This window comes from Genypterus blacodes, unplaced genomic scaffold (assembly GCF_046128005.1).
Source record: "Genypterus blacodes isolate CSIRO-AG114 ecotype Tasmania unplaced genomic scaffold, CSIRO-AGI_Gbla_v1 ptg000044l_1, whole genome shotgun sequence".
Lineage (NCBI taxonomy): Eukaryota > Metazoa > Chordata > Actinopteri > Ophidiiformes > Ophidiidae > Genypterus > Genypterus blacodes.
Genome location: NW_027466857.1, coordinates 7337269 through 7352930, shown reverse-complemented (window position 1 = coordinate 7352930; position 15662 = coordinate 7337269). Strand labels below are relative to the sequence as shown.

The following is a 15662-nucleotide window of genomic DNA, read 5'->3' as shown; positions in this document are numbered from 1 at the left end:
ACCATGAGATACCAGTCCAAAAAAGCTTCAGCATGTGTTACTCAAATTGCCTCAGGTCAACATATACGACACTTAAAATAGGTTTACAGCTCCATAAAAATTCCTGATGCAACCTACACTGCATCAAGGGGAAGGAATGGAAGGGAAATCTAAGAAACCTCAAGAGTTTTCTCAGAAACCCTCAGTTTGGAACTTCAGTGACTTCACCACATTATGTGGTTGAAAACCGGCCATTTTACTTGAAAGAAATGTACATTTTGCTCAGGCAGGATTGTCAGTTTAGCATATTGGCTGTCTTCATATTCCCCCTGTGTATTATGCTGTCAAATGTTTGAACAATTCTCCAATATCCTCCAGGAAAAAGGCCAAAACTGTGATTCTTTTTGTTTTGGATGTTTAGCTATAATTATAATGACACACATTAAGAGGGGGCTTTGCACAACATAAGTCAATTGTATTCAGACCCACAATATTGCAAGCACAATAGCTTTGTTTGTTTTTGTAATTATGGATCAGACATCTTTTTGTGGTGGCAATATATGAAATGTTGGTGGGTATTTGTCATCGGTGGGGTTTTTGTGTTTCACAATTGAGATTGTGAAAACAGATTTTGTGTCATCACAACAGAAGCAAATTGGTGCCTGTGAGTGTACTGCTGGCGGCACTAGCGTTGCCTCTGGGCAATGCATTATAGCAGTAATTACACAGCTTTCCTCCAGACAGACTCCCAAATAGCTCTGTCTGTTCTCTGAAGGCTCTTGAAGACTTAATACATCGACACCACAATAACTACGACAGCAGTGATACCTTCCCCAATTACTTTAGTGTTACTGTGTGTAGAGTATTAGAATGGCAGAGTAACTCATCGTATGCTTTTACAGTCCACTGTTTGCTTCTCAGTGCTTTCCAACGTTACTGCGCCTTGCACTAGCAAACATGCAAGTTGAAAATGACAGCTCCTTTTTATCTAACCATACTTCAGCTTCTTCTTCTGGCATTTTCCTTGTTCCCACTGTGCCTTTTGCCTCCCCCCCTGTTGCTGTTCTTCCCTTTCAACTTGTTTTTCTATCTCAGGCTAACTCTTACCTTGTCCTGCCCAATGGACTTGAAGAATTTCCCAATGGACATTCAGACGTGTACCATGCAGCTTGAAAGCTGTGAGTCTTCTTTTCTTCCTCCCTTTGTCTCATGCTTCCTTTTCATCTCCCTTTCTTTCATATTTGCCCCGTTGCATGGCTTTTAAACTGTCTAAGCTTACTCTATTCCAAAAGACAGCAACTTTATTATAACGCTTAAGTTTGCGTGATAATTCACAAGTTCAATACAGATATTTTTGCCATTTATTAAAACTGGAGCAGTTACACAATGTTGAAGATGACTAAAGCATTTCAACGCATTCATACTTATAACACTGATAAATTGTAGAGGAAAATAATATTCTGCCCTCTGTTGCCTTTAGCTGTGATTGTATCTGCCCTCTTGAAACCAATTTCCAGGATATAAATAATAAAACTTTCATTTTTTGTCCCTTTTATTATGTGAACCGCCCCCTGGGCCTTGAGGTGACCTAATTTCACATCATAGTGACAAAAGAACGTAAGCCGAGCAAAGGGAGAAACAGTTTGGGCATAGCTACCATGGAGTTTCTGCACATTTCCCATGGCGTTTCTCACAAATAAAGAAGTCAAGCATAAAGCCGATATCTCTGTTTACCGCCTTATCTGATTCAATAAGAACAAGAGGGATTTAGTATAAAAGTGGTGGCGCCATTTGGGTAAGAGAGGCAACATGATTTATTTCTGCAAATTAACACGAGGGCGTGGCAATACAAATTCAATAAAGATGGTGCAGGATTTATATCAGCCTGCATGAAAACAAAAATACGAAGACATTTAGAAGTTTGACCAGAGGAAACATTCTGGAAAACAGATGTGTGCTCTAGGCAGGTGTGTGTGTGTGTGTGTGTGTGCGCATGTGTGTGTGTATGTGTGACATCAGTGTCATTGGAGAAGACGTAATCATTTCTGATTAAAGGCTCAGTTAGAATACTCGTATGCCGACAGGTGGAATCACCTTGGCTGGCGCGAGACATTAAAAGGACACTATAGGTTTTACTGCCTCAACTGTATAGCTTGTGCTCAACATGAGAAAGAGGAAGAGAGAAGACTGCTGAAGAAAGATCTCTTTGGGGTTTAAGAGAGCCAAGGCCAATCTCCTTTTCTGGCCTTTCATGCCCTGAGCTTATATAGATGTATAAATAGACCCAACCATAAGATCCTGCCTTATTCTGACACATCAAAGTCCCATATATGCAGTTTATGCCACTTCACATTGCCTTTGAGCCACTAGCGCTCAGTAACCCCTAAATCAGCTTAACTGTAACTTAAGTGAAATGCAACCTGATAAGACAGCAAATGTAACGAAGACCCATATCTGCTTTAAGATAGCAACTTTCATAAAGTGGGCTCTGCTTTTTATCATGAAAAAGGAACACGGCTTACAGTCATTCCTCTCTTTCCCAGATATTTCCCACACTCTGCCCCATGAATTTGTTTTATTATTGCACCGTGAACACTGTCAGTTATGTTTTGGCATCAAAAGCAAAGAAGCAAAGATGGCCATTTCATTATTTTAAGAAAGCGTCGACATTCCACTTGTTACAGCAGGATGTGTGATTGACAGTGAATTGTCTTCATGAACAAGATAAGTGTGTTTTATTTATTGCTGGTGTTTTTTAGGCGAATGGTACAGGATAGGCTATATCATCTTGAATAATTGATGTCTTTGTAACTCAGGGGCTCCAAAGAGTCCCCGTAGACATCAGTGTTATTCAGATGTGCCAAGAACTCTGCATTGTTGTTGCATGTGGCATGCATTTTTAATATGCCTATAATCAGGCGCTTGTGAGAAGGAAAAGAGCCCGGGAAAGTGCAGGCAAATCCACAAGGGAATTAGTTGAATATGTGTGTGTGTGTGTGCGCGCGTCTGTTCCAAACACGAGTGTCATAATTATTGCCTCATCCTCAGTGCTCACGCCTGGCTGCTTTACTAAACTGAGTATGCTCACTTGCAAATATAAACTATCATACACAATACATGTAGTTTGAACATTCTTAATGGTGCATTCACCAAGGAGGAGAGCACATTGGCATGACTCCATTCAATAAGCAAACAGCTCAGGGTGGTAGAAATCATATCCCAAACCACGTCACCAAAGATAGCTCCTCATGTTTCCCCTCATTCTGCAACCTTCAAATAACTGTGACACCACAACCGGGGCTGTGTGTGTGTGTGCGTGTGTGTTTGACCTTTGACGGCCAGACAGATAGACATGACATCACCAGCTGTCCTTCTCCACGACGTCTCATTCATCAAAGTTTCAGAAACAACATTTAACGCCAGTTACCAAATGTGGTTCAGGACAAACGTAGGGGGGAAAGAAGAGCAGAGTGAGAGAAACAAAGGGGACAGCAATAAGAATAGTAATTATAATACATTTTAACAGCTCAACCGGGGCATTGGGTTAGTTGATTTTATCTTATATTCTGTAATTAAAATTGTTAAAGACAGAGCATTATCCTCAATGGCTGATGTGGGCTTGCTCAGAATTAAATATGCAGCCCTATTTGTGCTTTGACTGGCAGCTAAAGGTAAAAAGCATTTGCTAAACTTTGCCAAATTGTTGTGACTATCAATATACAACGATGCCGTGCATGGCTTATACACACATATTCAGAAGTTGGTCTCCATCATAGTCTTATTTGAAAGTGTTTCTTTCATGTATGTCATGTGTGAAAATAAAGTTCAACAATGTATAGACAGCTCTGTCTTTGCTTCTCCATGTAAACGCATTCACTCTGTTTTCTGTTCTCTTATTGCAGTTGGATACACCATGAATGACTTGATCTTTGAGTGGTTATCTGAGAACCCGGTTCAGGTGGCGGATGATCTCACCCTCCCCCAGTTTGTACTGAGAGAGGAGAACGATTTGGGCTACTGCACTAAGTATTACAACACAGGTGCACATTGAATTCCATTACAACTGCAATTCAATTTCCAGCATCCAGAGGAATGTTAAATGATTGTGATTACAATGCAGCTGCTTGTACCACAGTCATTACTCCACACTTTAGTTCTGTATTATCCTACATCTAACAGTGCTGATGTAAATGATTTGTCCACAGGTAAATTCACCTGCATTGAGGTGAAGTTTCACCTGGAACGTCAAATGGGCTACTACCTGATACAGATGTACATCCCTTCCCTCCTCATTGTCATCCTCTCGTGGGTTTCCTTCTGGATTAACATGGACGCTGCGCCAGCCAGAGTGGGTTTGGGCATCACCACCGTGCTGACCATGACCACCCAGAGCTCTGGATCCAGAGCCTCACTCCCCAAGGTGGGTGTAGAGCCTGGGACTACATATATTTGAACAATTGTGTGCCGTATTTTGGAAATTGTCTGTTTTTAGTTGATGAATCTGGTCATAAATTCGATAATGATTATCATATGGAAGATATCAACCTTGTATTTTGAATTTTGATGGTGATGTTAACCTGTTCTAGTAAAAGACTGCAGTTGTTGCTATAAATGAAGTAATCATCCATCCAATACATCTTGCTCACATTCACACCTATGGGCAATTTAGAGTCTGCAAATCACTTACAAGATTTTGGACTGTGAAAGTAAGCCGGAGCACCCAGACGACACCCACACAGAGAGAATCAAACAGCTCACAGAGACGTGACAGTCTGAACCACAGTGCCAGCTATGAAATAACTATAGCTTGTAAAATCATTAAAAATGCCTGAGATATGGATGGGGCAAAAGCACTTTGGTATAATCTTGTAAGAATAGGGGAAAGTATTCACTACATGGCTGAAACACAAAACTTCATCAGTGGGTTTCAGCATTAAAAGACCCTTTCATCACATGGATGTGTATGTGTGTGAGAGCCCGTCGGAGGCATCAGCGTTGGCTACAAGCAGAGGCTTTCTGTGTACAGAGAAAGATCATACAAAACATGTCCAAGTTGCTTCTAGTTTACAAAAGCAGTAAGTGTTACTGCTCCAGTGCTCTGCCTGTTTGTTTCACTACTCTGTATGTAACAGTCAGCACAATGCTGCTCCATTAAGCGACTTTTCCACACAATGTTTGCTCAGTGGCCGTTGCTGATATGCCTTGACATGTGTTCTCTCACGCACAGCCCGGCCGGGGCTCTCCCTGAGTCTAAGCTCTGACCTCTCTTGTGGCTATGTGTCAACTGGAACATTCCAGTGACTCATTACAATTCTAGGCCATCCCAAGGATGCGAGTCATCACATGCCAGAGCGGAGGAATGAATGGAATATGAACCGCATTGATATTATTCCCATCGGCCTCATTGATTGCTATTGATGCTGCTGTGACCTTGTCTGTTACCAGGTGTCCTATGTGAAGGCCATTGACATTTGGATGGCCGTGTGTCTTCTGTTTGTGTTTGCTGCCCTGCTGGAGTACGCAGCAGTTAACTTTGTCTCAAGGCAACACAAGGAGTTCATCAGGCTGAGGAAAAAGCAGCGGCAGCAAAGAATAGTAAGTGTATTACTTATTCACACGACACATTCATAAGACTACAATATTTATACATTGTATTCTCGTATATTATCGTTATATGCTCTGGCATGTACTTTCTGCGTTTGCAATGTAAATTGTAACATGGCCACACAGTTCAGTTCAGTCCATGACAGCCTCTCAGGAAGGTAATTTGCAATTGGATGGATGTGATTTGGAGCAAACAAAAAGCTGATGCATGTAACCATAGACACAGTTACACAGATTCCAAGAAGTAAACACCAGGGAAACAAACACGCAGACACACATTTGACTTATGCGTCTTGTTATCGCGGGTTGCTCTACATTCAGGAACTGACAACAGCAACACGCTACAGCTGGCTGCCAAATTACATGAGGACCATCAGCTCATTTCAGTTTCAGCTTGTTTCCATGGTGAGCACTGGCCTGTGCGATCTTTTCTCCTTGTCACTACATTTGACACAGAACAGCAGAAACTCTACCAAACCCACATCCTATTCCCACATTTACACTTGAAGCAGCTATGATAGATAGCACTGCCGTTTAATCTCCACTCCAGAGCACAACATATGATAATCACCATAACCATTTTCCAAACCAAACTGAAATCTGAATAGAATTTAACTTGTCTAACCAAATGATCATCTTCTCTGCATTCACCAGGGAGAATGAAAAATTAAAATAAAAAAAATCAAGTAAACAGAAACTTGGTCGACGACTTTCCTTTCGCGATATGGTGAAATTAGCCTCAAGAGAAACAAAAGGAACATGTTGAGAGTTCGTTGAGAGATCAGAGGCCGAGCGGCTCCCTAGACTTACAGCAAAGTCCTCTGTACAGACAAAGGAACTCAGGAGATTTACAGGGCAGCACACTGGCCTCCATCGATAAGGCGGAGAGAAAATAATGACCTGTAGCGGGATGAACTCCCCTTGTCCACATCAGCTGCTCAATTTCTCCCACTGAGGAGTCTGAGGTTGCAGAATATCCATCTGAGAGGTATCGATGCTTGAACTGATGTGTTCTACTAGACAGGGGTTGGGAATCTGCTGGAGTGTATAAATCCCAGACTCACCAGGTTTAATCAATGAATTCTCACAGCTTCATGTTTTGTCTTAGAAAACAGTCCAGGGATGTCAAACCACGAAAGAATGTATCCGCAAAGCTTTCAAACCTGAAGAAAAGCTTTGTGTAAATGTATTGAATGTAAGTGCGGCAAAGCTTTCTTACATATTAATTTGTCTACATTCCTTTCCAATGGAGGTGTACGCCTGTCATCCTTGGAGTGAGGAGTCATTGCGGAAAGTGAATGATATCCCTGGTGACATCTCAACCTTCAGGACTCTGAGTCAGCAGTGCAGCGCCTGTGCCAGGGTAACTGAACCCTGTGTCAGTCCTGACCTTCAAACCAATTTTCCAATGCCAATTTTTCCAACCTCCCACATTAATTGTATTGTTTGACCCACTCACTGAAATTTCTCCTTCAACCAAACGCTGGTCCTGCCCTGTCGCTACACCCGGACCCCCTCCCTCTTATCCCTGCATTACCAACTTGAACTTTTGCCCTTTATTCCTTCCCATTGTATAACCCAAATTAAGCTTCAGTACCTTTCATTGCTCGTCGTCTCCATCTCAACTGTCACCACGCTGCGAAACATTGTGCTTCATGTTCAGGGCCTTGTCAAGACAGTCTTTTTTTCCCCCAGCACACTCTCCAAGAGTGTTGGTATGTATCAGGGTACAGCACAATTTCCAGATTTAGCAGTCAGTGGGTTTCTCGAGGCTTGTTTGCTGGCTGCCTATGGTTTTATACTGGCAGTTGGTGAGAACAGTGAGAGACAAGTATACAGTGGGCTTGCAGGTTTGTCAATCCAAGTTGTCAACTTGTCCAATTTTGTCTATACAGTAAAAATATAATATAATGCAGAGTATACAGTTCATGGATGGCATTAATTGTTATTTGAAAATGCCTGATCCACTAAACTGAATCACTAAACAAAGTATGGAAGGACGTGTAGAATGCTTAATCAGAAGGCAAGATGATGGACGTTTACGCGTTCAAGTGAACCGACTCAAAATCCCTCAAGCATGCAAACATCGTTGTTGAAGAGAGACACCTCTGCATGCACTCTTGTACTGCAATTACATGACACATCATGTACATTTGGCGAGGGGCGGAATCCTATTAATTCTGTCAGTGTACATGACTTCCTCTCATTTTTGCCTCAATCAGAGTACAGACAAATAATAAGTTTTGAGTGCATATTATGTAGTTTGTTCCAACAATGCCTCAGGAACGTTATTCTCCACAGTCCAGAATACAATTTTGCGATCACAGACGTGGCAATGCTACACCAACAAATCACAAAGTACATAACTACTGCACAGCCTTACAAATGGCTAAGAGTGTAAGCCTGAGCTGATGAGTACTTATCTTTAGAGAGACGCACCATTAGACTTTAGCAGATGAAGTACTGTACTGCTTTGAAAGGAGTAGAGGGGATAATTATGCTGTGCTGCAAGAGCTGCAACTGCTAATCGCCCTGCCAGCTCCCAACCGGTCCAAGCGCCACAAGTGTGGCAAGTGAACAGCATGCGGGGGCTGGTGAAGGAAGTTTTCATAATTAGCAACAGACAGCGGAGATGGATTTGAGATATATTTGTTGTGCCGGACCTTTGGAGAAGCTTTGTCAACCGCGGAGTTGGAATGTTTGGCAGAGCACCAAAGAAGTGCCAGGGTCAGTTAGAGACAGGCGCAGGGATCAGAGCTTTCAGGGAATTTCACAACGACTACTAATCATCCCGCTCAGATCGCACATCTTAGCTCTCCCCCTGCTGAAGAGAATCTTTTAAGGTGTCAGACGGCTGTCAGAGTTAAGCTGCATGTCTATTAATATTCTCTTCAGAGGGAGGGAACATTGTGTCATTCACTGTATGAAAAAAAAAAAGAAAGTACCCTGCCATTCATCAAACTATATTGTGGAGTGCAAGGTGTTTTTTTGAGGAGGAAGTTTGAAATCACTAATTTCTTTTCACTATTAGGCACTTTGAGAAATCTATCATCTGGCTACATTGAAAAATGAGTGTGTCCTTAAACGAGGACATTTTATTACCCATTTTAAACCATCTCTCAAAAATAATCTTCTTTTAAGAAGCTCCATTTTATGGTGAAGAGCGTATCCATTGCGGATGTCTTGCTCTGCTGCTACATCCTAAGCACATTTAGGAATCAGTCACTGAGGAGGCAACGTGAAAAGCGGTAAGCTAATTGTTCTTGACGGCTAGAGGCCACTTATGTCTTTTGTGCTCGATTCCGCAGGAGGACGATCTGATAAGGGAAAGCCGTGGGTTTTACTTCCGGGGTTACGGACTGGGCCACTGCCTGCAGACCAAGGATGCAACAGCTGTGGAAGGGGCGACCGTCTTCACACCTCCGCCTCCAGTCACCCCGTTGGACGGGGAGTTGATTCATAAGCGCTTCGTCGACCGGGCCAAACGCATTGACACCATTTCCAGAGCCGTTTTCCCCTTGAGCTTCCTAATATTCAACATTTTCTACTGGATCACCTATAAAGTGCTGCGACATGAGGACATCCATGCAAATTTGTAAAACACACTCTGCCTATCCCAGTTGCTACATTTTAGTTTTTTTCTCTGAACCAAAACTGCCTGTCAGGACTATGTTACAATGAGGAAGTGTGTCAGAGGTAAAAGTATCGCTACAAACTTTGTGCTCAGGTGTGTCTTCAGGATCACAGATGAAGAGCAGGCCAAAAGACAAGAGTTTCAAGTGTGTGGGTTCAGGCTGGTGTTGTTGCTGTATGTGATTGCCCTCTTGTATCTGTGTTGGTTTGATTTGTCCGGAGACAAAAACTTGCTCGTACTTGTGAGCGAGTACACGATGGTAGAAGCAGAGTTCAGATGAAGTCGATGTTGATCCTGACTGGATGAGATACTGACTTGAATTTTGACACTACGCACCCGGGAATGAATGTTTTTGAAAATGCAAAAGACTATGGATTTTTTACATCTTTAAATTACTAAACAAATGTGTGTGGTGTGGGGCAGGAAAGGGTCTTTGATATTTATGGGTATTCAAGAGATGGTGATAATTGAATTTAGCTACTTATAACAACAGATTATATATATAACAGTGTAAAAAGTGTATATAAAGCTGTTCACTAACTGCACAAAGCACAAATATGTATTTCTTTTTGTCTAAATTTAAATAAATTGTTATTCTGCCAGGAAATCACAAATGCTTTGCTCCTCTTTATCTAAATCTGTGGTTAATGGAAGACGGAAATATTACAGATACCATACCATAAGAAAGGAAAGAGACGACCTACATCACACACAATTACCCTTCTGTCCTTTAATAGCCCCCATCAGCTCCAAATCCCAGAAGGGACAGAAGAGAGAAGCCTTAAACCGAGAGTACCTATCAAATTGTTGTGTAAAAGTAGCAGATGCAAAATGAGTAATCAGCTCACATCAGCACAAGGCTAATACGCCTATTTCTTTTTTTTTTTTTAACAACAGCTGTAATTGTTAATCGTGAAACAGTACTCGAACATCATCCGCCTGAGAAGACATGACAAATTTGCTGAAGGAAAAGCACTGAGGCTGTTATTTCTTTGCCAATCTGAGGAGTAGCCTTGAAGGTGTGGAATCGTGGAGGGGCCATCGTCAGCGAGGGAGGACGAATGGGTTTTTTAATGGGAAATCAGAGGGTTGTTTTATCAACTAATGAGTTTGAAAGGAGCCTGGCATTCCACTGCTAATGACAATGAATTGAAAGAGGCATCTGGAGCCGACTGTCTTTTGTCGGCAATCCTAATCAACTCGCCTGTACCCTATGGTTCCCCAGGTAATGAGGTGTGTGTGAGGGAGTGTGCGTTTCACTTTTATTCGATTGCAATGTATTTCAAAAACCTATCCAGTGCCTTTAAGCCACAGTTGGTGTTTTGCAATCGAGGATGTTACAGAACTGGATATTGTTTGACATATGCCTGATATGACGTATTTATCCCTGATAGTTTTAGTAGAGTTGTGAAAAAGAATGAGGGCAAATGTCAAAAAGATTTTTCAATATGGTCTCATCTCTTAAGTAAATAAATCCTAAACCAAACAATGTTACTTTGCCCCACATACACCACATTTGTGACATTTTATTCTAGATTTATTTATTTATATATATATATATATATATATATATATATATATATATATATATATATATATATATATATATATATATATAAGGGCCGTCCATTTATGGATAATTTCAGCAAGAATGACTGAATGAAGGACACCTTGTTTATTCAAACATAAATACTAAATAAAAAGACAATTACCATCCAATATGGATGAATGTGTGGGTAAAATATCTCTCCTTCAAGGCCACTACGACACAAAAATGCTCCAGAATTCAAATAGGAATGATTTTCTTCAACAACTACTTGATGGCATTACTTTGTTATATAATAATGGGAGAATTTGTCTCAGCATAAGAAGATTTCCTAAAGCTGACTGACACACAGAAAATAGGACTATCATTTCTGGGCGCACTGCTCTGTTTGAGCTCCACTACCTCCTCCAGAAAAGAGCTTGTCGCCTCCCAACCTATATTAATCGGAAGACCATGGGGAAAACGATGCAGCCAACCGAATCTGTGCATTAACTTTCATTATGCACAAACCCCCAAGAGTGCAATGACTTAAAAAAATGCACTGTGAAAACCACATCTCCTACTGTATCTGACTAAATCCATCTTCATTATGAAAAAGAACATCATACCTACCACACTGTCAGATCTTTAGACTAATCTTCTGGATCCACATCAGAACGTTAAATATTCATGTTTCCCCCACGCATGCTTTCAAAACCTCTGTAGCAGAGTTGCACATAGGCCGTCAGGTTCATCCTCGGGGACTATTCTATGCTGATGAATGAGACGTATATGTTTATGTTATCTGCTTCTATTGTAAATGAGCGAATAAGCCAGTGAGGAGAGGAGTTTAGCATTTAGCTGCTGGTCATCATGTCCCAGTCATGGCTGTGCTGTCTCCCATGGGGATAATCAACATGCTCGCCGTCCTCCTCACTTGAGCTGAATGTCAACGGTGTCAGAGCTAAAACTGATGCCTGAGCTTTGCCTGAGAGAGCAGCCCAGGAACAGGAATCGATATTGCTGTGACCCTTTGAGCATGCGCTTATTACCATTTCACGCACAAAGAAACAAAAATAGCACAGGAACATGCAAAATAATGCTCATTTGCTGGATTTCAGAGCAGCATTCTATCAAGAAAGTAATGATTTCATCTACTGAAAATTTCACTAAAACTATTCCTAATATACAAACTATAATAGCCTGATCTTTACCTGAACTGTAACAGTCATGATTTGGTTGAACTACAACACCTTTTCATAAGAAAACCTAAGTTTATATGAATCCCGACACATTTGCATAGTGCCAGATATCATTCCTGCTCTCCAGGAAATGTCACCGGAGTTATGGAAGCCAAGAAAGTTCCTCTCACCGGTGATATATTAATGAGGCAACACTACATGTGTCACCTTGAAAAATAGAAACTGCGTTCACATAGGGTGAGGGATGCAAACTCTGTGCATGTCGCCCAGTGTGTAGAGACGGATATCCTTGCATTGTAAATGTACATTTTTCTCAGTGGCCACTTAAGATTCCAGTTTAATCTAAAGCCTCTCTGTCCTGTGGTAAATAATCTACTTCCATAATGTGCGAGCAAAAGCAATAAATCTTGTTCCGGTGTGGTTTTCAAATATATCATATACTTGTTAAATAAAATATAGCTCGCTGCAGAATTTTAAAAGTAGAGTTTGAACTTGAGATAGCAAAGGCTGTTTATGTTCACTGGCAAAGGTAGCCTTGGGGTTTTGAATACCACAGGCGGTAACCTATTTGGGAGAGCTGGGCACGCCGCTGTGTCATCCCAGAATATCTAAGAGAGTCGCTGGCTCAGGTTGTCTTAAAAGCTCTGTAATGGCTCGTGACCCGAGGTAATGAAGAAACAACGTTTGGAACGGGATTCCCTAAGCACAACGCAGTCGCTTGAGAAAGAAGTCTACCAGCAAAACTCTTTTCTCCTGTTCCTTTGTCACTTGTCGGAGAGGTTTAAATAATTCTGCTGCATCCATTCCAGAGTTGGAAGACATTTTCACTTTCCACTATATTTATCAGTACAAAGTACAAAGTATGTGTGGAACCTTTTCAAAGTTGCAAAGGGTTGATCCAAATCCAGTGCGACCAACACATGTCCCAAACATGTGCCTCAAACAGCCTGTTTTCACTCAGTGTGCAAAGAAATAGAGGTTGATCAATGCATTTGTTTTTTGCACATTAAAGATGGTAAAGATTTCAATACTGGTAACAAAATGAAAAGGACAATATGGAAAGTGGGCCAAGTATCTGGAGGAAAAACTGAGCAGGAGGAAGAGATTAAAGGTTGAAGAAGACCAATGTGATGATGCACGAGAAGTATTATTGATTGTTGAAAAATAAACTCAAGAATGCCACGGTCTCATGCACACGGTGAGGAAGAGAAACCAACATCTCCAGCAGGTCTGGAAAACTCTTCCGTCCTGTACGCTTATCCAGAAAATCCCATGTGGAATCATTTGCACTAATCCGCTGCTGTGCGTCACCGTTTCTGTGAAGCCAACATGTGAGAGGAGCCCTGCAGCTGGAAGCCTTCAGCCCCGTCTTTATGTGGATAACGGTTACAGACGTGTGCGCGTGCCACAGTTTCTTTGTGTGCAAACACGGAGAAACATGGAATTAGTACCTTTCCAGATCTGTCCGTATAGAGAATAGGCACCAGGCTGAATGCTGTCGACGCTCTCTTTAAAACTCCATCTCTCTATACGATGTCTTAGAGCTTAGTTGGAAGATTGAATTAAATATGACAGCAATTCTTCATACAAGATAATGCCGTGGAATGTGTTGTGGTTCCATCGCTCCTTCTCTGTTTATCTACACGCTGCTGAGAGGATGTATTTATAGAACCATTTAGAGTGGAAGCCTCATAAGCAAATGCGTGACGCACCTGCACTGCACCTTCAACACATTCACAAGTCAGTAAGCAGCCCTTCTCTCACAGTGGAACAAGATGAATGCCGCGATAAAGCTGTACAAGGAAGGTGAGAGAGCAATAACAAATATCCAGAGGCCGAAACCACACTGACCTGAGCCGGACCTGCAGAGAGCACGACTGTATTATTGTTACTGGTTCACCTCATCCTCACTCTCTGTCCAGACTGAGCACAATGAAAAGGCCTGCAGGTAAGTAACCAAGAACCTGAGAGCAGATACATTGCTGTGTGTGCGTGTGCTTGTGTGTGCGTGCGTGCGTGCGTGCGTGCGTGCGTGCGTGCGTGCGTGCGTGCGTGCGTGCGTGCGTGCGTGCGTGCGTGCGTGCGTGCGTGCGTGCGTGCGTGCGTGCGTGCGTGCGTGCGTGCGTGTTGTCCATTGCTTGTCGCCTTGCTGACTTCCATCCTGTTTTTTAGGCCTCCACTGGTCTGCTGCTGCCATTTAAATAACCAAGGGATTTTCTCTACCTTCTTTCCTCTCCCGTCCATCACAGACACACACACACACACACACTGCAGTCAATGCCCAGGGGAGCAGGGGAGGGTGACGGTTCGCAGCCTTCCTCCGCCGCTGCTCAGACACTGATTCAGTGCTGTAGGTTGGCTGGGAAAGGCAAGGCGAGACCATGCATTTATCTGTACATGCTGTGAGTGTGTCAGGTCTCTCACACACAAACAAACAAACACACACACATACATACACTGTGTCAAGTTTAAATCACTCTATGCCCTCTGGCCAAAGAGAAAAGTTAAAAACAGAGCGAGACGGATGCTGTGTGTTCTGTCTCTGTTCTATAACAACAGTCTGCAGGAGTGAACCGTCCCTCTGAGCCTCATTCATCCTGGTCTTTGACTCAGATTGGTCATTTCTTCAACATTGAATTTTTAATCATTATAACAATGCCCATACTCCAAAACATACTTCATCATCAGAAAGACATGCATCCATCTTGAGTCTGGTACCGTATAGACGTATCTGTGAGGAGCCAACATGCCTGTCTGATATAACTCTCTGAACTATTCTTCGATTCACAAACACCCCGGCCCTCTGTGAGTTCACTTGAGCTCAGCCTCTGCATCTGAATCTTTAGAAGCCGCAGAGAAACTCTCCAACCCACAATTCAAACTTGATATTTTTAACTCTACAGATAAGATCGCCTCACAGAGTTATATTAATGGTGTCTGCTTTTCTTTGCTCTCTTTTATACTCCATATACAACACGGCTGGGCTGCATACAGATTATAGTGTATAGAATTCTATTCACAACTCAGGCTTGACCATTTCCAAATCTGGACAAACCTATCAAACCGATCCAGAAGGCACGTAGCTGAGAGCAAACCTCTGGAAGTAAACACAGTTTACACACTTATGCCACCAACAAAGCCTGAGCCTGCTGTGCTCATTTATCACTGTCCTTTAGGGTCAAACTGTGGAGAATTAAAGAGCAGAAATCATCAAGTACGCACAACAATAAGCAAAAATATCAAATAGAAACTACATGTCAGTCAAAACTGTGCGTCTCTTCTCCTTTTAGTTCAAAGTATTTGTTTGTCTTTTGATTATGTTAGGTATATTCAGGACACAAGGTCTTCACGTAAATCATATTGGTTATTAGTTTAGTCACTGATGAGAAGAATGACATTGCATTATATTTGCGTGCACAGTTTGAGTTATCGCTACATTTCTTGGACAAAGAGCTTAATTCCTGCCATGATTCCAATATTTTGCCACATTTGGTTTCTAAATTGTGCAATATTTGTGCTAAATAATTATAGATATTGGAATTGTGATTTATATGACAATACAACAGCCATTTGTTATCAGACACATACATGTATGAGCAGTTGTATATAAATACAAACAAATAATGAGTCCAACTGAGGAACCACATTTGAGCTGCAGCCAAAGTCAGAAAATACCATTGAAATCCTTAAAAAAAATACAAACATAATACAAAAGCAC

The 15662-nt window shown here is 41.8% G+C and overlaps 1 protein-coding gene across 1 annotated transcript in view; it reads left to right on the top strand.

Moving 5' to 3' along the window:
- Nucleotides 1–9812, top strand: part of glra4a (glycine receptor, alpha 4a) — a 32137-nt gene extending 22325 nt beyond the window's left edge. Inside the window, exons 5-9 of the mRNA XM_076148861.1 lie at nucleotides 1075–1157; nucleotides 3882–4019; nucleotides 4185–4399; nucleotides 5425–5574; nucleotides 8892–9812. Coding sequence (XP_076004976.1) covers nucleotides 1075–1157; nucleotides 3882–4019; nucleotides 4185–4399; nucleotides 5425–5574; nucleotides 8892–9182 — 877 coding nt within the window. The 3' untranslated portion in view covers nucleotides 9183–9812. The remainder of the gene's footprint in view (nucleotides 1–1074; nucleotides 1158–3881; nucleotides 4020–4184; nucleotides 4400–5424; nucleotides 5575–8891) is intronic.
- Nucleotides 9813–15662: the final 5850 nt, after the last annotated feature.